The sequence below is a fragment of the Aphelocoma coerulescens genome, chromosome 25 (assembly GCF_041296385.1).
Source record: "Aphelocoma coerulescens isolate FSJ_1873_10779 chromosome 25, UR_Acoe_1.0, whole genome shotgun sequence".
In the NCBI taxonomy this organism is placed as follows: Eukaryota; Metazoa; Chordata; class Aves; order Passeriformes; family Corvidae; genus Aphelocoma; species Aphelocoma coerulescens.
The window spans coordinates 2130369-2150176 of NC_091038.1; the positions used below are offsets into that span (position 1 = coordinate 2130369).

General features: G+C 63.0%; 2 protein-coding genes across 2 annotated transcripts; one reads left to right on the top strand and one right to left on the bottom strand.

Moving 5' to 3' along the window:
- Positions 1-1259: 1259 nt before the first annotated feature.
- On the bottom strand, positions 1260-5907 carry LOC138098494 (Fc receptor-like protein 2). The gene is given in 13 exon segments (XM_068995067.1): positions 1260-1877; positions 1960-2039; positions 2129-2150; positions 2554-2637; positions 2720-3022; positions 3110-3379; positions 3825-3872; positions 3875-4102; positions 4215-4487; positions 4752-4982; positions 5071-5091; positions 5699-5756; positions 5815-5907. Coding segments are annotated over 13 exon segments (1827 nt in total). The 3' UTR covers positions 1260-1761.
- A 5887-nt stretch (positions 5908-11794) lies between these two features.
- Positions 11795-15992, top strand: LOC138098525 (Fc receptor-like protein 3). The gene is made up of 9 exons (XM_068995098.1): positions 11795-11856; positions 12852-12872; positions 12961-13191; positions 13486-13740; positions 13837-14115; positions 14524-14793; positions 14883-15185; positions 15266-15352; positions 15900-15992. The coding sequence occupies exons 1-9, from the start codon at positions 11826-11828 to the stop codon at positions 15944-15946; spliced, it is 1524 nt and encodes a 507-aa protein (XP_068851199.1). The 5' UTR covers positions 11795-11825; the 3' UTR covers positions 15947-15992.
- The last annotated feature ends 3816 nt before the right edge of the window (positions 15993-19808 follow it).

Consider the following 19808-nt stretch of genomic DNA (forward strand, 5'->3'; position numbering starts at 1 on the left):
GGGTGACGTTATGATGTGAATCCCATATCGCTGCCTATGCCCAGAAATTAATTTTTGTGCCTTTCTGTGCCTCTAAACTGAGCCTGAGAGGGGGAAGGAAAAAAAACTGAGCTAAACTTCCTCAAAGCAATTTGCAGCTTGTTCAAGGTCACATAAATATAGGAGGTTTTTTTTCCCCAGCCGCGGCAGGGGAGCGAGGATGCACCCGGCTTGCTGTGTTCCAGTCAGCTTTTGGGCAGGTGTTTTCAGTTTCTGGCTCTCCGGAGAGAGAGACTGAGAGTTGGACTTTGATTTTCCTTCTCTAGAATTCTGGATTTTCTCCCTTTGCTACTGGACTGCTTTCAACCTCAGAGCACATCGGGAGGACTTTCCACCGGGCACAGAGGGCCTGGCCCTGGGCCAAGCCCCAGCTCCGAGGAGACCAAAGGGAGGACTCGAACGCTTTCCCAGGTTTTTCCTCCACAGCGAAAGATTTTACCATTTAACCTCCTTTTCCTTTCCCATGTGTTTGTTAAATAAATAGTTTTATCTTCTTCATTTTCCTTCAAGGAAAATTCATTTTTTTTTCCTGAACCTGGTGGGGGAGGGGTGGTTGTGGCTTCTCTCAGAGGATATATTTCTAAATTTGGCCAAACGGGTACACACACCCCCACACCTCCTTCAGGGTCTCAGTGCTGGGAACCAGGCTGGAACGCTCGTGACCGTCCCCTCCTCTGCCCACAACACCCGAGGACCGTTCTGCCCTCTCCCCTGCAGCACTGTGAAAGCTGCAGGTATTTTCCCCTGGAAATGGCTGACTTGGCCCCAGTTTGATTCTGCAGGGCTGGGATGCTGTAAATCAGAAGGGGCTGAAGCTGTTTGGGGGCTGCCCCCGCCTCTCCTGATCCCCACATTTCCCCCCCCCTCCCCCCCCGGCTATGGGGTTTCTGTCCTGGGGGTTGGGACACTTTGGGTTTGTTAGTTTTGGGAGAAAACCTATTTCAGACATTGTTGCTCATCCCCTGCACGATCTGAGGCGGCAAGAGCAGCTTGGGAATGGAGCCCCAGGCAGGAAGCAGCTCCCAAACTCCTCCGTGCAGCCAGTGGCCATCCAAGTGTGGGGCCAGGCCACGCCACAGCCCCACTGCGCAGGGATGGGCATTGGCCAGCCCTGCTCTGGCCAGCCCCAGGGGCAGCCAGGATCTGAGGGCCCCCCCCGCCCCCTGGGCTTTGACTCTCGCAGCTTTAGAGCTGCTGCAAGGTGAGAATTGTGTGGGGGAAAGGCGTGGCTGTGGTTTGCTCAGCCCTGCGAGAAGCACAAAAGCCAAGGGGAGCCCAAGCAGTGGCTCTGCGAGGGCCTTGGATGGTTTGCAGAGCAGGGCTGGCTGGAAACCGCCCCTGCAGGGGCAGCTGCGAGGGAAGCAGCCCGGAAATGCAGCAATGGATCATTTTGTCCCTCTGCCCAAGGCACTGAGGGAGCCCCAAAACTCAGGCAAATCCCACAAGGATCTGCTCAGCACCCTGAGCGGGACCCTCCTCCTTCCTGCCTTGCCGTGGGCTGACGCTGCCCGGATGCCCCGCACCCACCAAAGCCGCTCTCTCACTGCCCTCCGCAGCCAGACGGGGAGAGAAAGTTTTTAGTAGAAGCAGGAAATTGGAGAATCCCGTTCCTAAAGCAGGAGAGAGCTGAACAAAGAAACACCATTTCTCCCAGTTTCAGCAAAAAGCTGCATTTTGGGCCCAGCAGAAGTCAGTCGGGTCCTCCAGTGTCCCCCAGTGCCCTCAGTGTCCCAGCACGTTCCCGTGGATGTCACTGGGTGCCCGCGGTTGCCCGTGGGGTCCCGGCAGCTCCGCGTAGGTCACTTGGGTATCCTGGGGCGGAGCGGTGCGGGTGGGCCCTGCAGGAGACCCTGGCTGTGGCATCTGTGTGACACCCCCCGTGGGTGACGTGTCCCTGTGTGTGTCCCACCCCGTACTCACCCTGCGTCTGCTTTGTCCTCGTGACGTGGGTGTACAGCACCTCCCCCTCCTCTGGGGGGGCCGGGGGCTCCGGGGGAGCCCTGCAGGGATGGGGGGATGTGTGAGAGGGGATGGAAGGTCTTGGGGGCTGCGTAAAACAGGGGGGTCATGTCTGGAGCCCCCCACTCACCTTTCCTGGTGCTTCCTGGAGGCTGCAAAGGAAAGGGGTGGGGGTGACTGTGGGGTCCCCAAGGCCCTGACCACCCTTGGCAATCCTGAACCCCCACAGGGCTCTCAATTCCCCCCAGGAACCCTCAGCATTCCTGGAGCCCCCCAGAACCCCTGAACCACACCAGAGCCCAGGCCCTGATGCCCCCAGAGCCCCAAGGCTGGCAGGGACGGGCACCCTCCAAACTGCCCCAGGATTCCTGAAAGAACCCCCAGCATCCCTGCACGACCCTCCAACACCACCCCAAATCCTTGAGGACCTCGAGCAAAGGTCACTGGGGACTCAGCACTGCCCAAGTCAGGGGCTGTGGGTGCTGCCCCATCATCCCCACATTCTCGGTGGCCTCCCAGCTGCCCAAAGCCCCCATTGGCCCCATTGTCACCCACCCAGGCGGTGCCACCGGTGCCAGCCCACAATGACACCCACGAGCAGGACCAGGAACAGGACGGACCCGGCAACCCCTGCGGCCACTGCTGGGGACAGAGGGGGACACATCAGGGTCAGCTGTCACTGCGGGGGTGCTGCAATCCCAATGACCCCGAGTGACCCCACCTGTGTTCCTGTGTCCCTGCGGAGTCACCGTCAGTGCCAGCTCGGGGCTGAGCGCCCGGAACACGCGGTGCCCGTCCTGTCCCAGCTGGTTGGTGGCCACGCACTGGTAGGTGCCGGAATGTCCCACATGGACGTTCCCGAGCTCCAGGAGGGGACCCCGGGCCACCTCGTGCCCGTTGTGCAGCCAGGTGAAGGTGACAGGGGCTGAGCCCACCTGCACCGAGCAGTGCAGGGTCACGGGGTCACCTGCGCGCACCGGCTGTGCCAGGGCACTGGGGCTGATGGTGGCATTGGCCACGGGCACTGCGGGGACACAGACGGGGCTGGCACCTGGCCGGGGTGTGGGGATGTGGTGGGTGGGGTCAGCCCATTCCTGAGGGTCCCGCTCACCCAGGACGGTGACATTCAGGGGGACACTCTCGCCCACGCTGTCTCCGTTGCTGGCCCGGCACTGGTAGTGGCCGCTGTCATTGTCCCCAACGTGGCGCAGCTCCAGGCGGGGGCCGGTGCCCAGCAGTGTCCACGAGTCCCCTCGGTGCCAGGAGAAGGACAGGGGACCTGTCCCCGCGGCCACCGCGCAGCTCAGCACCAGGCGGTCCCCCAGTGCCACCTGTCCCCCGGGGGGCTGCGCCGACACGGACACCCCCGAGAGCGGGACCCCTGTGGGAGGGACAGAAAGGGAATGGGGCATCCAGGAGGGTTGGGGGCACCGGAGACCAGTGAAGGTCTCAGGGAGGGGGAGGGTCAGGGAGAGGTGGTGGGATCCCAGTGAGGAAGAAAGGGGCCGAGAGATGGGAGGGAGGCTTGCAAGGGGTGGAAGGGATCCAAGGGAGATTAAGGGAGGGGAGACCTGGAGAGGGTTGGGGGTAACCACAGGGAAGGTTTTGGGGACCCAGACATGGATGGGACCTGTGCACCATGGAGGGATCTAAGAGAGGGAGAGGTGTACCTAGGGAGGTGTGAGGGGACCGGGTGAGGGATAAGGAGACAGAGGGCAGTTATGGGGGGACTTGAGGAGGTGTCATGGAGGGCTGTGGGGTCCCCAGGCAGGACTGGGGGAACCGTGGCGGCTGTCGGGGCTCCCCGCGCCCATCCCCGCACTCACTGCGCACCGTGACGCGGAGCCGGGCGCTGCTCTTCCGCACGGCCCCTGCTTGGAGCGCACCTCGCAGCTGTAATTCCCCGAGTGGGAGACCCCCATGGCGGGCAGCAGGAGCTGCGGGAACCCCTGCAGGCCCCCCACCAACCGCCCATCCCGGTAGAAGAGGTGCAGGAGGGAGGCTCGGGGCCGCAGGGGGCTGGGGGTGCTGAGGCAGCTGAGATTCAGGGGGGACCCCTCGGTGGGCTCAGGGGGACCCTCCAGCACCAGCACCGGGATGAGACAGGGAAGGAGATGAGGGGGAAGACGTAACCCTGAGTTCACTGGGCAGGGGCTGTGGGGGTGCTGAGGTGTGGGGGTGTCAGGGTGTCAGGGTGGCGGCTGTGGGGTGCTCACCGTGCACTGTCACTGTCACCGGTGCCGATAAAAACTCCTTCCACCCCCATGACACCTCGGAGTACACCCAGCCCCTGCAGCGGTAGCGGCCGCTGTCCTGCAGCCGCAGAGGGGACAGGGACAGCTCGGTCCCATTGCGGAGCAGCTGCAGTTGTTTCTCCTCGCGGTAGAAGGACACCAAGGTCACCGGTTTGTCCTGCCAGCCCCGGCAGCGCAGTGTCACCGTGTCCCCCTCCAGCAGTGCCTGCACCGGCACCTGCAGCACCAGCCAGTCTGGGGGACAGGGGGGGTCCCGTCACACCACGGGGATCCGTGGGGTCCCGATGGCACCGGGACGCCCCGATTGGGTCACACCCAGAGCACCAGGGGTCCCCAATTCCAACACGGAGCTCTGCTCGCACTGGGATGCTCTGGGATGTCCCCGTGTGCCGGGGATGGGCTTTCGTCACACCAGGGGAGTGACCCATGGAGCGGAGCCCACCCAGAGCCCTCGGAGACCCCGTGGGTGCCAGGCTGGGGACACCCAACACCCCTCACCATTGGAGACGCTCACAGAGGGGCTGCGCCAGGTGCCGGGTCTGTCACACTGGTAGGTGCCACTCTCGGTGACACGGAATCGGTCGGGTCCCTGCAGCCGCCAGCTCTGCCCGTCCTTGTACCAGGTGGTGGCACCGGCAGTGCCCGAGCCCTGGCAGGTCAGTGTCACCCGGTCCCACAGCACCGGCGGCGTCCAGGGGGGCTGCACGAGGAGCTGGGTGGTCTGGGTGCCTGCGGGTGACAGGGGACACCAGCCTGCCAGGGCCAGCGCGGGATGGGGACAGCGGGGTGGGGACGTGGCATCCCCCCGAGGACTCACCAGCGAGGCCGAGGGTCTGGGCTGGAAGGGAGAAGGGACAGGGCTGGGTGGGGGTGGCACCACAGGGACAGTGGCACCCGGGGCACGGAGTGTGGGGCTGTCCCCAAACTGTCCCCACGGGGTCACCAGTTTAGCACGGAGGTCTTGAGGACAAGGACACCTCTGTCACCCTGGGCTGAGGCAGGACATGGGGACACTGTGGACACCCCATGCTTGGACAAGTCACCTCCACCCACCCCACAGCACCTGTCCCCACAGCCAAATCCCCATGGCCCTCTGCCCATGATCCCATCCCAATGGCACCTGGCCCCGCGGCCCATCCTGATGGTGCTTGGCCTTTGTCCCTGTCCCTGCATCCCTGTCCCCCTGGCCCTGTCCCCACAGCTGCCCCAGCCCCAAGGTTCCTTTTGCTACATCCCACTCCCTCCATTCCTGTCCCCATTCCCATCCTGTCCCCACAGCCACCCCACGACTCCGGTCACATTTAAGGGCTCCAAGCCCATGCTCGGGCTCTGCTGCCCTTGGGGACCTCAGGGCACCCCGCAGCCCCCCTGTGCCCCCTCCCCACCGCTCTCTGCCTCACCAGGGCCCATCCCCAGGGCATCAGACCCGTGCCCGGGGCACTCACCCCACAGGAGCAGCGCCACCTTCCCGGCCATCCCGGTGTCCCCGGCCACCCGGGCTGGCTGTCACACGCTGCCAGGGCCACTTGTCCCCTGGGTGGCGGGCAGGAAGCGAGGTCACGTCTCGTCCCCACGTGTTGGTGGCCCTTGGTGGGGGCAGGGTGTTGCAGGGTGGAGACACAGCAGGGGACAGGCTGGGGACAGGGTGGGACATGGTGTTCCCAGGAGTGGGAGGCTCAGGGCATGTGGGGATCTCAGGATGGGTGTCCCAGGGGAATGGGGAGAGAGGGGAAGTGACAGGGAGTGGCTGCCTGGGGAATGGGGGTCCCCATGTGTCAGGGGGTGTCCAGGATGGGGGTCCTGAGGGAATGGGTGGCAAAGGGGTTGGGGGGAAGGGGATGGAGATGCTGGGCAACAAGAGAGCCAGGATGGGGCTCCGGGAAAAGGGGGACACAGGGAATGGGGCTGCCATGGTCGGGTTCCCAGGAGAATGGGGGTCCCAGGGATGGGCAGTGGCTGGGGGGGCTCGTGGGTCGCAGCTCCTTCACCGGGTGCCTCAGATTTTGGGGTGACTCAGGGCCCAGCACGGCCCCCCCCGGGGCACTCATTACCACGGGCAGCACCACAGGGGGGTCCTGGGTAGCTCCGGTTCTGTGTCCCCCCCACCCTTTGGCTTTTTCCTCTTTATTTCTGTTTTGTCCTTCATTTCCTCACCTTTGTGCCCCACTGCCTCACCCCTCAGTGTGCGGCTCAGGGATCCTGGGGAGCTCCTGAGCAGGGAACGGGTTGGGGGGACCCTGTGCAGGGGGAAAAAAAGGGTGCGGGGGCGCAGAGAGGGGTGGGGGGGCCAGTGGGGGATGGGGGTGTCCGGCTGTGCCCCCCAACACTTTCACTTTCTCTCTCGGGCAGCAGAAGGAAGAGGCCGTTTGTGCTGAGAGTCAGACGGGGGGCGGGTTCTGACCTGGGGGGCACATCCAGAGGGGTCCTGTCCTGGGGGAAAAGGGCTCTGCTGTGGTGACACCTGGGTCTTGTCCCAGGCCGGTCCTCGTTCTGGGGCTGCCACGTCCTGGGGATTCCTGCCCCAGAGGTGGCTCATCCTGGGGACCCCTCTCCCGGGGGGCCCTGAGCATTCCTGGTGGGGCACTGTGACCTCCGGGGTGCCCCAAATTCCAGCATTCCCTGTCACAAGCTACCCCTGACAATGGTAACTCCCAGGCTAAATTTGGATGAATTCCCCTCATTCCCAAGTAGTTCAGACAAAATCATACATCCATAGGATAAAGGCACAAAGCTTTTCCCATGTCATAGGTTAGCAAGCATAGTCCCGGAAGGGATGTCCTTGCTAAGGGGTGCTTACAGCTTCCTCTGGGACCTGATGGAACCTATCAGTGGCCAGTTTGAATATGGACAATTCTTTAAGCCACTTAAAGTTGGGACCGCCTGTGTGATCCACACTTAAGAATAGACAAACTCCCACCCCAGCTCTCTCTCGTTTCTGGCGCTGGGACAGGTGGCTGCAGGCCCCGTGCGGGGGCCAGCAGGCCCAGCCAGGCCCTTCTTGGGCCAGGCCGGGCCAGGCCACAGCCAGCCTGGAGCCATGGGCCTGTTCCAGCCCTGGAACCCCCCCCCCACTGCCTTGCCGTGGGCAGCCGGAGCGGCTCGGAACCCCCCCCCTCCACTGCGGCCGAGATTCAGCAAAGCGGCACCTCTGTCCGGCAGAGATCAGGTGACCAACAGCGATAAGCAAAATTCCAGCTGCAAGGCCGAGGTGAGATTAACCCTTTTAATGCTGTGAAGAGCTGAAAACCTGAGGGAAGAGAGAGAGGAGATGCTTAAAGCTGAAAGTCTGTTGTGAAGCTATGATATATCAGAGTATCCTGTTGTAATTTCATGAAGATATGGGGGGTGGAGTGTTCAACTCGTAAGCAATAGGCAGATGCTGCCGCAGCTGTAATTTCATGAGAAGTTTGGACAGAGAGAGATGAACCAGATGAACCAGATGAGGACTTTTGCTCCAAAGAGGAAAGGAGAAAAACCTCAATTCCTAGAGATGCTCCCAGAGATAGTCTTGAAGATAAGAAAGACCCTTTGCTCCCAGGGAAGGAGAAGGGCCTCTGGTTTTTTTTGTTTCTGAACGGCTCAACCTTAAAATTGTACCCCAAAAAACTTCAAGAGTGGACCCTCAAAAGCAGTTGCGGGAAAAGCTGCAAGTCGGGGGAAGGGACTCACATCGCAAGCAGAGAGACTCCTCGTCCTAAATGGACTGAACAATATTTGGAAGTGGGTGGCTGTCTTGTTGTGATACTGTTGTCATAGCACGAGCAAGGAGAGACTTCTCTTTCTAAATGGACTGAACACGGTTATTATGGAAGTGGTAAACAGACTGAACATCTTAAGGGTTGTCTTTACATTGTCAGTGGGAGAAGGGAGGAAGGTGGGAGGAGGAGGAGAGTTCTGAAGGTGGTATGATTTTTTTTTCTTTTCTTCTTTTAGGTCTGTTAATAAACTTTTTATATTCATTCAAGTTGGTGCCTGCTTTGCATTTCTCCGAATTCTTATCTCACAGAAGATAAACAGTTATGAGTATGTTAGCCCAAACCACTACAATAAATTGGTGTTTCTGCCTGGTCACAAACCCAACCCGCGACACCACACCAACTTTTTCCCAGTAAAGAAAAATCAACTCAGCCAAAAGCAAACTGACACTCTTACAAAATCCTCTCGTTTATAGAATCCTTTTAATCGGTCTCCCAACAAGTCTCTCACAATAAAAACCCAAACAAATCACAAAGAAATGAGACTTTTTGGTTTCTTTTAGGAGCCCATTGGTGCATCCCACAGCCGTGTTTGCCTGTGGATAACACGGAGCGGGAAATCTCCCTGAGTGTCCAACAGGTGCGTGGGATTGTTCCCTGTCTGCTGGGCAGCAACCCAGCCCACAAGGATGGCTTTTCTGGGGCCATATTTAGGAATTCTTCCCATTTTTCTCATTTCCACCCTCAGACTTGATTTACTTCCCATGGGTTCTGCTGCCAAAAGGGAACAACTCTGTCCATCCTGGGAGCACTGCACAGGAATCTGTGGAAATGCCCGTGTGTCCCTCAGGGTCTGATTCCCTGGGAAATCCACTCCATCCAACTCTGAATTCCCCTGCCTGGGCACTCCCTGCTCCTGTTCCCACCCCCCGTTCCCCAGATCCACGTGTGGAGCCACGGCTCGATATTTCCACACTTCTCCCTCTCGTCTGGCGGCCACAGCCAGAACCCAAACATTCTTTCCAGGAGCTTCCAAAGGGCTGCAGGTCTGAGCTCGGGAAGGAGGAGGGTCCCGTTCAGGGTGCTGAGCAGATCCTTGTGGGATTTGCCTGAGTTTTGGGGCTCCCTCAGTGCCTTGGGCAGAGGGACAAAATGATCCATTGCTGCATTTCCGGGCTGCTTCCCTCGCAGCTGCCCCTGCAGGGGCGGTTTCCAGCCAGCCCTGCTCTGCAAACCATCCAAGGCCCTCGCAGAGCCACTGCTTGGGCTCCCCTTGGCTTTTGTGCTTCTCGCAGGGCTCAGCAAACCACAGCCACGCCCTTTCCCCCACACAATTCTCACCTTGCAGCAGCTCTAAAGCTGCGAGAGTCAAAGCTGAGGGGGCAGGGGGACCCTCATGTCCTGGGGCTGAGGCGGCTGGCGGCAGAGCTGCACCTTGCCGAAACAGGTGCTGGAGCTGGGTGTGGGGGGGTTGTTGCGCGGGGTCCCGGCCAAGACTTGGGCACGGCGCCAGGCTGCAGCAACGCAGCTGAGAGCAGAGGCGGCAGCACGCGGGGAGCTGAGCGGTGCAGCACCGCCCGGCCCGCACGGCCCCGACTGCGACCCCTGGGTAGAGCACACAGGCACGAGCAGCCCCGACGGCTCCAATGCAGGAGCGAGCGAAAACCAAAGTGAAACCAGGAACGCAGCGAGACAGAAAACAGCAGCCACTCGGAAAAAGGAAAATATCACCGTAGCTAAGGTTTTAGGAATAGTAAAATGGTATCATGTTAAACCAAATTATGCTTTTATGGAAGATGTGTCAACCAAGAAGACATATTTCTTCATAGAACTGCTATTGAAAAGAAGAACTCTGAAAAATACGTCACAAGCTTGGGAGATGGAGAGGTGGTGGAATTCAAAATTGTGGAGCTGGCTGCCCCTGGGGCTGGCCAGAGCAGGGCTGGCCAATGCCCATCCCTGCGCAGTGGGGCTGTGGCGTGGCCTGGCCCCACACTTGGATGGCCACTGGCTGCACGGAGGAGTTTGGGAGCTGCTTCCTGCCTGGGGCTCCATTCCCAAGCTGCTCTTGCCGCCTCAGATCCTGCAGGGGATGAGTGAGAATGGAGAAGTCTGGAATAGGTTTTCTCCCCAAACCAACAAACCCAAAGTGTCCCAACCCCCCGGGATGGAAACCACACGGGGGGCTGTGGGAGCAGGAAAGGGGGGGCAGCCCCACCACAGCTTCAGCCCCCCCACATTTGCGGTGTCTCGGTGGTGTGGGATCAATTTTTGGCCAAATCAGCCATTTCCAGAAGGATAAAAGCTCCATTTTTCCATGCGGGTGTTGAGGCAGAGGGGGCAGGTTGGTCCTCAGGTATTGTGGCCAGAGCGGGGCACAGCCAGGAGTGTCACGAGCGTTTCATCTGCAGGGTCTCATCCATTTCCTGGTTCCCAGCGCTGAGACCCTGCCAGGGCTGGGGGCTTGGGGTGGCTGTGGGAGGTTGTGGCGGGGTCTGTGCCCTCCCCGACTGACACCCACCCCCTGTCACCCCCACTGGCACCCCGTGGGGCTTCTCACCCACAGAAGGGTGATAGGGGGCTGCAGGATGGGGAATAGGGGCTGCACCCTGGGGGATCCCAAGGGGGGATTTGGGGCTCCCAGACTGGAGGGGACCATCAAGGGGAAGGAATATGGAAGGAACAGGGCACCCCCAAATTTGTGCCCTGCAGAGGTCACAGAGCCCAAGCAGGGACAGTGGGAGCCGGCAGGGCCCTTCCAGAACAGGGGTCCCCAGGATGTGCCACCACTGGGAGAGGGACCCCCCCTTCCCCCCAGGAATGTGTCCAGAGACCCCCCCAGCACCGCCATCCCCCAGGACAGGACCTCCCTGGTCGGGATGGGGCAGCCCAGGGACAGGATCCCCCCAGGACGTGTCACCCCAAGGACAGGACCCCTCTGGATGTGCCCCCCCAGGTCAGAACCCGCTCCCCGTCTGACTCTCAGCACAAACGGCCTCTTCCTTCTGCTGCCAGAGAGAGAAAGTGAAAGTGTTGGGGGGCACAGCCGGACACCCCCATTCCCCACTGCCCCCCCACCCCTCTCTGCACCCCCACACCCCCTATTCCCCCTGCACAGGGGCCCCCAACCCGTTCCCTGCTCAGGAGCTCCCCAGGATCACTGAGCCGCACACTGAGGGGTGAGGCAGCGGGGCACAAAGGTGAGGAAATGAAGGACAAAACAGAAATAAAGAGGAAAAAGCCAAAGGGTGTGGGGGACACAGATACGGAGCTACCCAGGACCCCCCTGTGATGCCGCCCCAGGTAATGAGCGCCCTGGGGGGGCCGTGCTGGGCCCTGAGTCACCCTAAAATCTGAGGCACCCGGTGAAGGAGCTGCGACCCACGAGCCCCCCAGGCACTGCCCATCTCTGGGACCCCCATTCCCCTGGGAACCCGACTGTGGCAGCCACATTCCCTGTGTCCCCCTTTTCCCGGAGCCCCATCCTGGGTCTCCTGTGTCCCAGCATCTCCATCCCCTTCCCCCCAACCCCTTTGCTCCCCATTCCCTCAGGACCGCCATCCTGGGGACCCCCCTACGCATGGGGACCCCCATTCCCCAGACAGCCACTCCCTGTCACTTCCCCTCTCTCCCCATTCCCCTGGGACACCCATCCTGAGATCCCCTCATCCCCTGAGCGCCCCACTCCTGGGAACACCATGTCCCACCCTGTCCCCAGCCTGTCCCCTGCCGTGTCTCCACCCTGCCCCCACCCTGCCCCCACCAAGGGCCACCAACACGTGGGGACGAGACGTGACCTCGCTTCCTGCCCGCCACACAGGGGACAGTTCGCCCCGGCAGCGTGTGGCAGCCAGGCTGGGTGGCTGGGGACACCGGGATGGCCGGGAAGGTGGCTCTGCTCCTTTGGGGTGAGTGCCCTGGGCACGGGCCTGAGGCCCCGGGGATGGGCCCTGGTGAGGCAGAGAGCGGTGGGGAGGGGGCACAGGGGGGCTGCGGGGTGCCCTGAGGTCCCCAAGGGCAGCAAAGCCCGAGTAGGGGCATGGAGCCCTTAAATGTGACGAGAGTCGTGGGGTGGCTGTGGGGACAGGAATGGGGGGTACAGGATCAGAGGGACAGGAATGGAGGGAGTGGGATGTAGCAAAAGGAACCTTGGGGCTGGGGCAGCTGTGGGGACAGGGCCAGGGGGACAGGGATGCAGGGACAGGGACAAGGGCCAAGCACCATCAGGATGGGCAACGGGGCCAGGTGCCATTGGGATGGGATCATGGGCAGAGGGTCATGGGGATGTATTACTGCAGGCCTGGTTCCTATGGTATATCACCGTGTCCCGCAGCCATAGGGGCGAGGAGAAGATCCAGCAGGCACGAATTGTGCTGCAAGAAAGATCTATTTAATTATTTTACAAACTCTTTTATTGACATTTTTCTTCATAGTCTAATTGGACAAAGGATGAGCCACCCCTTGGGGGTGATTGGCTAAAATCCTAGAACATCCATTGTCAAAATATTTTCCTACTTTACCATAAACAAGACTTTTCAAGGTTGCAGGTGGCTTGGTTGTTTACATTCCCTGCCACCTCTTCTGTGAGAGAGAAAAGTCTCTCACGGACTTAGAAAATAGCAAGGAAATCCTTGCTAACAGCATTTTTGTACCTACAGGGATGTGGCCGTAGGGACAGGTGCTGTGGGGTGGGTGGAGGCGACTTGTAGAAGCATGGGGTGACCACAGTGTCCCCATGTCCTGCCTCAGCCCAGGGTGACAGAGGTGTCCCTGTCCTCAAGACCTCCGTGCTATACCAGTGACCCCATGGGGACAGTTTGGGGACAGCCCCACACTCCGTGCCCCGGGTGCCGCTGTCCCTGCGGTGCCACCCCCACCCAGCCCTGTCCCTTCTCCCTTCCAGCCCAGACCCTCGGCCTCGCTGGTGAGTCCTCGGGGGGATGCCACGTCCCCGCCCCGCTGTCCCCATCCCGCGCTGGCCCTGGCAGGCTGGTGTCCCCTGTCACCCGCAGGCGCCCAGACCACCCAGCTCCTCGTGCAGCCCCCCTGGACACCGCCGGTGCTGTGGGACCAGGTGACACTGACCTGCCAGGGCTCGGGCACCGCCGGTGCCACCACCTGGTACAAGGACGGGCATCGTTGGTGGCTGCAGGGACCCGACCGATTCCGTGTCACCGGGAGTGGCACCTACCAGTGTGACAGACCCGGCACCGGGCTGAGCTCCCCTGTGAGCATCTTGAATGGTGAGCGAGCATCATAAATGATCAGGGTGGTCCCCAGTGGGTCTGGGTGGGCTCCATTCCGTGGGTGGCCTCACCCTCATGTGGCGAAAGCCTGTCCCCTGCCTACAGGGACATCCCAGTGCATCCCAGAGTAATGGGACCTTCATGGTGACAACAGTGCCATGGGGTTACCCTTGGTGTCCCTGGGATCCTCCCGTGCAATGGAGACTCCCCCCAGAGGTCCCTGGTGATGTGGGGACCCACCTCGGACCTTTCTCGAGCCCCTCAGTGCGATGGGACCCCCCTGTCCCACAGAGCGGTTGGTGCTGCAGGTGCCAGCGCGGGCGCTGCTGGAGGGGGACACGGTGACACTGCGCTGCCGGAACAGGAAGGATACGTCGGTCAGCAGGGTGCAATTTTACCAGGATGAGAAGGATCTGGGGAGGACACACAAGGGGACAGAGCTGTCCCTGTCCCCCCTGCAGCTGCACCACAGCGGCCGCTACCGCTGTGAGGGCTTGGAGGGCTTCAGGCTGTCACAGTCAGTGCCCGTGACAGTGACAGTGCACGGTGAGCACCCCACAGTGGGAACTCCAATGACCCGACAGCCCCAAACCACTTCCCAGGGACTCGGGGTCACCATCGCCCCTCCCATCTTCTTCCCAGAGCTGTTCCCGGTGCCGGTGCTGGAGGGTCTCCCTGAGCCCACCGAGGGGTCCCCCCTGAATCTCAGCTGCCTCAGCACCCCCAGCCCCCTGCGGCCCCGAGCCCCCCTCCTGCACCTCTTCTACCGGGACGGGCGGTTGGTGGGGGGCCCGCAGGGGTCCCCGCAGCTCCTGCTGCCCACCGTGGGGGTCTCCCACTCGGGGAATTACAGCTGCGAGGTGCGCTCCGAGCGGGGGGCCGTGCGGAAGAGCAGCGCCCGGCTCCGCGTCACGGTGCGCAGTGAGTGCGGGGATGGGCGCGGGGAGCCCCGACAGCCGCCACGGGTCCCCCAGTCCTGCCTGGGGACACCCAGCTCTTCCTGACACCTGCCCAGTGTCCTCCCATCCCTTCCCACTTCCTTCCCCAGGTCCCACCATCTGTCACCGGCTCCCCCCTCCTGCCCTCTGTGAGCTCCCTCCTGGTCCCCAGGTCAAACCATCCCATTCTGGGTCCCCACCCCTCCCTGCAGTCTCCCCCATCCATCTCAAGGTGTGCCCTCCCTAAACCCCCCATCCTTCCTTGGGGTCCCTTCCCACCATTTCCAAGCCACTCCCAGGCTCCGTGACCCCTCTTCCTCACAGGGGTCCCAATGCCCCTCCCCAACCCTCCCTGGGTCCATCACTGTCCGCTGGTGTCCCCTTCCCGCAGGGGTCCCGCTCTCGGGGGTGTCCGTGTCGGCGCAGCCCCCCGGGGGACAGGTGGCACTGGGGGACCACCTGGTGCTGAGCTGCGCGGTGGCCACGGGGACAGGTCCCCTGTCCTTCTCCTGGCACCGGGGGGACTCGTGGGCACCGCTGGGCACCGGTCCCCGCCTGGAGCTGCGGAATGTTGGGGACAATGACAGCGGCCACTACCAGTGCCGGGCCAGCAACGGGGACAGCGTGGCCGAGAGTGTCCCCCTGAATGTCACCGTCCTGGGTGAGCAGGACCCTCAGGAATGGGCTGACCACACCCACGACATTCCCATCGCCCCTGGCCAGGTGCCAGCCCCGTCTGTGTCCCCGCAGTGCCTGTGGCCAATGCCACCATCAGCCCCGGTGCCCTGGCACACCCGGTGCGCGCAGGTGACCCCGTGACCCTGCACTGCTCGGTGCATGTGGGCTCAGCCCCTGTCACCTTCACCTGGCTGCACAACGGCAGCGAGGTGGCCCGGGGCCCCCTCCTGGAGCTCGGGGACGTCCATGTGGGACATTCCGGCACCTACCAGTGCGTGGCCACCAACCAGCTGGGACAGGACGGGCACCGCGTCTTCCGGGCGCTCAGCCCCGAGCTGGCACTGACGGTGACACCGCGGGCACACTGGGACACAGGTGGGGTCACTCGGGGTTACTGGAGGGTGCAGAACCCCCGGCATGGCAGCTGACCCTGATGTGTCCCCCTCTGTCCCCAGCAGTGGCTGTGAACATCGGCAGGAGCCTCCTGTTCCTGGCCCTGCTCCTGGGTGTCATCGGGGGCTGTCACTGGTGGCACCGCCTGGGTGGGTGACAATGGGGCCAATGGGGGTGCTGGAGTGAGGGGAAGCCCCCAGAGTGGGGGGCGATGGGGCAGCACCCCCTGAGCTGGGGGAAACGGAGCCCACAGTGACCTCGGCTGGGGGTCCTGGGGGCTTTAGGAGGGTTCTGGAGGGTCTTGGTTGGGCTCCAGGGGCACCCCTGGGTGGGCTTTGAGGAACATTGGGCTGGCAGTGGGAGCTCCTGGACGGTTTGGGGAGTTCCTGGAGGGCCATGCAGGGATGTTGAGGGATCATTCTGGGGTCCTGGAGGAGTTTTGGGGGTGCCCCTCCCTGTTGGGCTTGGGGTTCAGGGGGCTCAGTGGGTCGGGGGTACCGGGGGGCTCGGGGGCACTGTGTTGGGGTAGAAGTTCTGGGGGTTCAGGGGTGCTTGGAGTGTCCAGGGGGGAATCAGGGGTGCGGTGGGAGTCGGGGCTCCAGTGGGGATTTGGGGGTCCCTTGGGTGGTCGGAGCTGCCGAGGTCCCAGGAAGGTTCAGGGTTCCCCATAATCACCCCCTCCCCTTTTCCTTGCAGCCGCCAGGAAGCCCCAGGACAGGCGAGTGGGGGGGCTCCGGCCGTGACTCCCCTTTCCCCCTTCCCCAGACACCCCCTCAGGCCCCCCCTTATCCCCGCAGGGCCCCCCCGGAGGAGGGGGAGCTGCTGGAGCCCCACGGCGTGGGCAGCGAGCGGGCGGGGGGTGAGTACGGGGCTGGGGACAGGGACACGTCCCCCACGGGTGTCACCCTCTCCCAGGTCCCCACAGCCACTGTCTCTGCCAGCGCCCCCACGGGTGTCCCCCGGCCCTGCCCCCCCTCGGCATCCACAAGTGACCAACGCGGAGCTGCCGGGACCCTACGAGGGACAGCAGGACCCCGGTGCCATCTACGAGAGTGTGATGTGACCCTGGGGGAAATTGGGGATCACTGGGAGGCATCGAGTCCCCCCAGGGGTCCCTCTCTGCCCTTCCCAGCACCCCAGGGCCTCCCCATTCCCCCTCCCAGTGCCGGGGGGGCACAGGACCCTTTTCCCTTTCCTTGGAGCCAAAAGGCAGCGTTTGGATTAAAGCGGGAGAAATGGGGTTGGTTTGTTCAGCTCTGCCTGCTGAGCTCGGGAAGGAGGAGGGTCCCGCTCAGGTTGCTGAGCAGATCCTTGTGGGATTTGCCTGAGTTTTGGGGCTCCCTCAGTGCCTTGGGCAGAGGGACAAAATGATCCATTGCTGCATTTCCGGGCTGCTTCCCTCGCAGCTGCCCCTGCAGGGGCGGTTTCCAGCCAGCCCTGCTCTGCAAACCATCCAAGGCCCTCGCAGAGCCACTGCTTGGGCTCCCCTTGGCTTTTGTGCTTCTCGCAGGCCTGAGCAAACCACAGCCACGCCTTTTCCCCCACACAATTCTCACCTTGCAGCAGCTCTAAAGCTGCGAGAGTCAAAGCCCAGGGGGCGGGGGGGACCCTCAGGACCCGTTCCCTGCTCGGGAGCTCCCCTGACGTATCGAGCCGTGCCTCTGGCCCGCGGCCGTGCCGGGGCTGCTGGAGGTGACCCCGGCTGGATGGCGACAGCGGCGGCTTCGGCCACGCTGTCCCAGCCGCTTGGGCCACATCGGCACCGTGGCTCCCCGCAGCCCGGGACAGTCCCGGCCCTCGCAGCGCGATGGCAGCCGCGACCTGCGGCAGTGCCCGAGCCCAGGACTCCGCTCCCGCAGTGCCGGGCCTTCCTCCCCCGGCTCCCCGCTCCCCGCCACGCTCCCCGCACCTCCCCCCGGCGCCGCCCGCCCGCCCCAGGGCCGGGCCCGCCGGAGGCTCCGCAGCGGCTCCGGGGCTCAGGCGCCGCTCGGGGAGCGCCGGCTGCGGGGCTTTGGCCACCGGCGGCTACCGGGGAGCACCGGGCAGCGCTGGCGTGGCTTGGGCTGGTGGGCCCCCGCCGGCCGGCCCGGCTCCGTCCCGGGGCTCTCGGGGCGCTGCCGCTGCTGTCGGGCTCCAGCTGGGGCCGAGGAGCTCGGCAGCTGCGGGATCGGTGCCCGAGGGGACGGGGCGGCACCGCCGCAGGTCCCCGAGCCCTTGGCCGGGTGTCACCGAGAGGGGACAAACAGCGAGCGGCAGCTCCTTCCCCTGCGCGGGGCAGCTGCGAGGGAAGCAGCCCGGAAATGCAGCAATGGATCATTTTGTCCCTCTGCCCAAGGCACTGAGGGAGCCCCAAAACTCAGGCAAATCCCACAAGGATCTGCTCAGCACCCTGAGCGGGACCCTCCTCCTTCCTGGCTCAAACCTGCAGCCCTTTGGAAGCTCCTGGAAAGAATGTTTGGGTTCTGGCTGTGGCCAACAGACGAGAGGGAGAAGTGTGGAAATACCGAGCCGTGGCTCTGGCCCGCGGCCGTGCCTGGGCTGTGGGGGGTGACCCCGGCTGGGTTCCAGGAGTCTCCAGAGCTGCTCCATGCCTGCCCTCCTCACCTGCGAAGGGCAGGGGAATAGACAGGGCTCTGCCCCGCCCTTGCCACGCCCGTTCCGGGACACCCCACGAGTGCCGGGAGGTGTGCGAGGCGTTGCCATGGCAACAATCGGTCCCCACATATCGCGACAGCGGCTTCGGAGGCGCTGCCACAGTCGCTTCGGACACCCCGTGACAGTCCCGGCACCCGCAGCTCGATGGCAGCCGGGCCCCTTCCCAGTGCTCTGGGACCACCATTCTGGTCCCTCCTTTCCGCGGGCTCCACGCCGGGGTCTCTGCTCCCCCGCCGTCCCGGGGTCTCCCCTTGGCCATTTCGGTCCCTCCCCCCTCGGGGGTCCCCTGTGGGCTCCCGGTCCCTCCATCCCGGCCCCTCCCAGCCAGTGCTCCCCGGCCCCCTGTGCCTCACCTGAGCACCCTGCGGAATTCCCGGCACTCCTGCTCCACCTGCGTGGCCAGCTGCTGCTCCCGTGGGCCGCCTGCTCCAGCCGCTCCCGCCTCAGCCGCTGCTCCAGCTCGGCCTTCCCGGCCGCCCAGCGCCAAGCACCGGCCACATGGCAGAGGTGCTCAATCATCCCCAACACCAGCAGTGAGCACCAGGCAACCTTCCCGGCAGCCGAAAAGGCTTCTTCTGGCCACAGCTGAGGGCACCTGTCCCTCAAAATGTGTCCAGTGCTGCCTCTGGATCCCAAAATGCCCGCGAGAGGCAGCGGAGCCGTGTGTTTGTGCACAGGGATGCTTTAGGAGCACGGCTGAACTTTAGGAACCCCAGCTCTAATTGCAGCACCTCATTAAGGGTCTGCAGCACCTCATGAAGGCTCTGCAGCCCCCAGAGCACAACGCGGGCATTGGCCCAAGCAGCTCCAATTCAGCCCCGTTTTGACCTCCCAAGCCACTGCTCCCGGCCCGCGCTGTCCCTGTGCTGCAGCTGCAGAGCCCTCGGGGCTGTGGCTCTGCTCTCCCCTTCCTCCTCCTCTTCCTCCTCCTCCTCTTCCTTCTCCTCCTCCGGCTGCTGTGTCAGGACCAGCAGTGGCCCAGGAAGAGCAGGGATCCCAAACGTGCTGTGGAGCCCCCTGAGGAGCCCTGGCAGACTCAGCACCGAGCACCTGCTTTGCTCAACATCCGCGGGGAGTTCAGCATTCCCAAAGCTGCTGTGCCGGGACTGAAGGGCGAGAAGGGAGTGAAAAGTTGGGCGTTTTTGGGTATTGTGGGCCCGAGACTGGGCTGGGGCTGGGTGCTGCCTTCCTTCCCTTTGGGATCGGGGAGAGTGGTCGCAGGTGGTACGCAGGGTGTGTGCCTGGCCCCGGGACACCGCTCCGCTGCCATTGGGCACTACGATCGAAGCTGCTGCCTTGGCCGCTTCTGCCCGCTGCCGGTGGTGGTGCCGGGACCGATCGGTGCCCGTGGGTTTGCAAAAGGAGCGATTTCCCCTCCTCCCTCCCGTCCGAGGCCGCCATCGCCCCTGAGGGCTTCGAGCTCGCACCGGGGCGCCCCCTGCTGGCCGTGAGTGATCGCTGCAGCGCCCCCTGCTGGCCGTGAGTGATCCCTGCAGCGCCCCCTGCTGGCCGCGCGTGATCCCTGCAGCGCCCCCTGCTGGCCGCGCGTGATCCCTGCAGCGCCCCCTGCTGGCCGTGAGTGATCCCTGCAGCGCCCCCTGCTGGCCGCGCGTGATCCCTGCAGCGCCCCCTGCTGGCCGTGGCCATAATTCCACCAAAGAGGGAAAATCCAGCAGCGGAAATTTCTGGTTTTGTGTCGTTGTGCGCTCTGCTCTGCTCTATTCATTTCCCAGTAAAAAAACTGTTTTTCCTTTTCCTACATTTTTGCCTGGAAGGCCCTAAATTTTCAAAGTGATAACGATTTTTAGGGATGGGCATTCTTTCCATTCCAGGACGGTTCCTGCCTTCCTCGGCAGACATTTGTCTTTCAAACCAAGACAGCAATTACAGCTGCGAGATGCGCTCTGAGCGGGGGCCGTGCGGAAGAGCAGCGCCCGGCTCCGCGTCACG

Excerpts from the sequence above, each read along its gene's own strand:
- LOC138098525 (XM_068995098.1), top strand. The coding sequence starts at position 11,826 with ATGGCCGGGAAGGTGGCTCTGCTCCTTTGGG. Across the intron at positions 14,116-14,523 it reads GCTCCGCGTCACGGTGCGCA|GGGTCCCGCTCTCGGGGGTG; the intron begins GTGAGTGCGGGG and ends CCCTTCCCGCAG. Across the intron at positions 15,186-15,265 it reads GCGGGCACACTGGGACACAG|CAGTGGCTGTGAACATCGGC; the intron begins GTGGGGTCACTC and ends CTCTGTCCCCAG.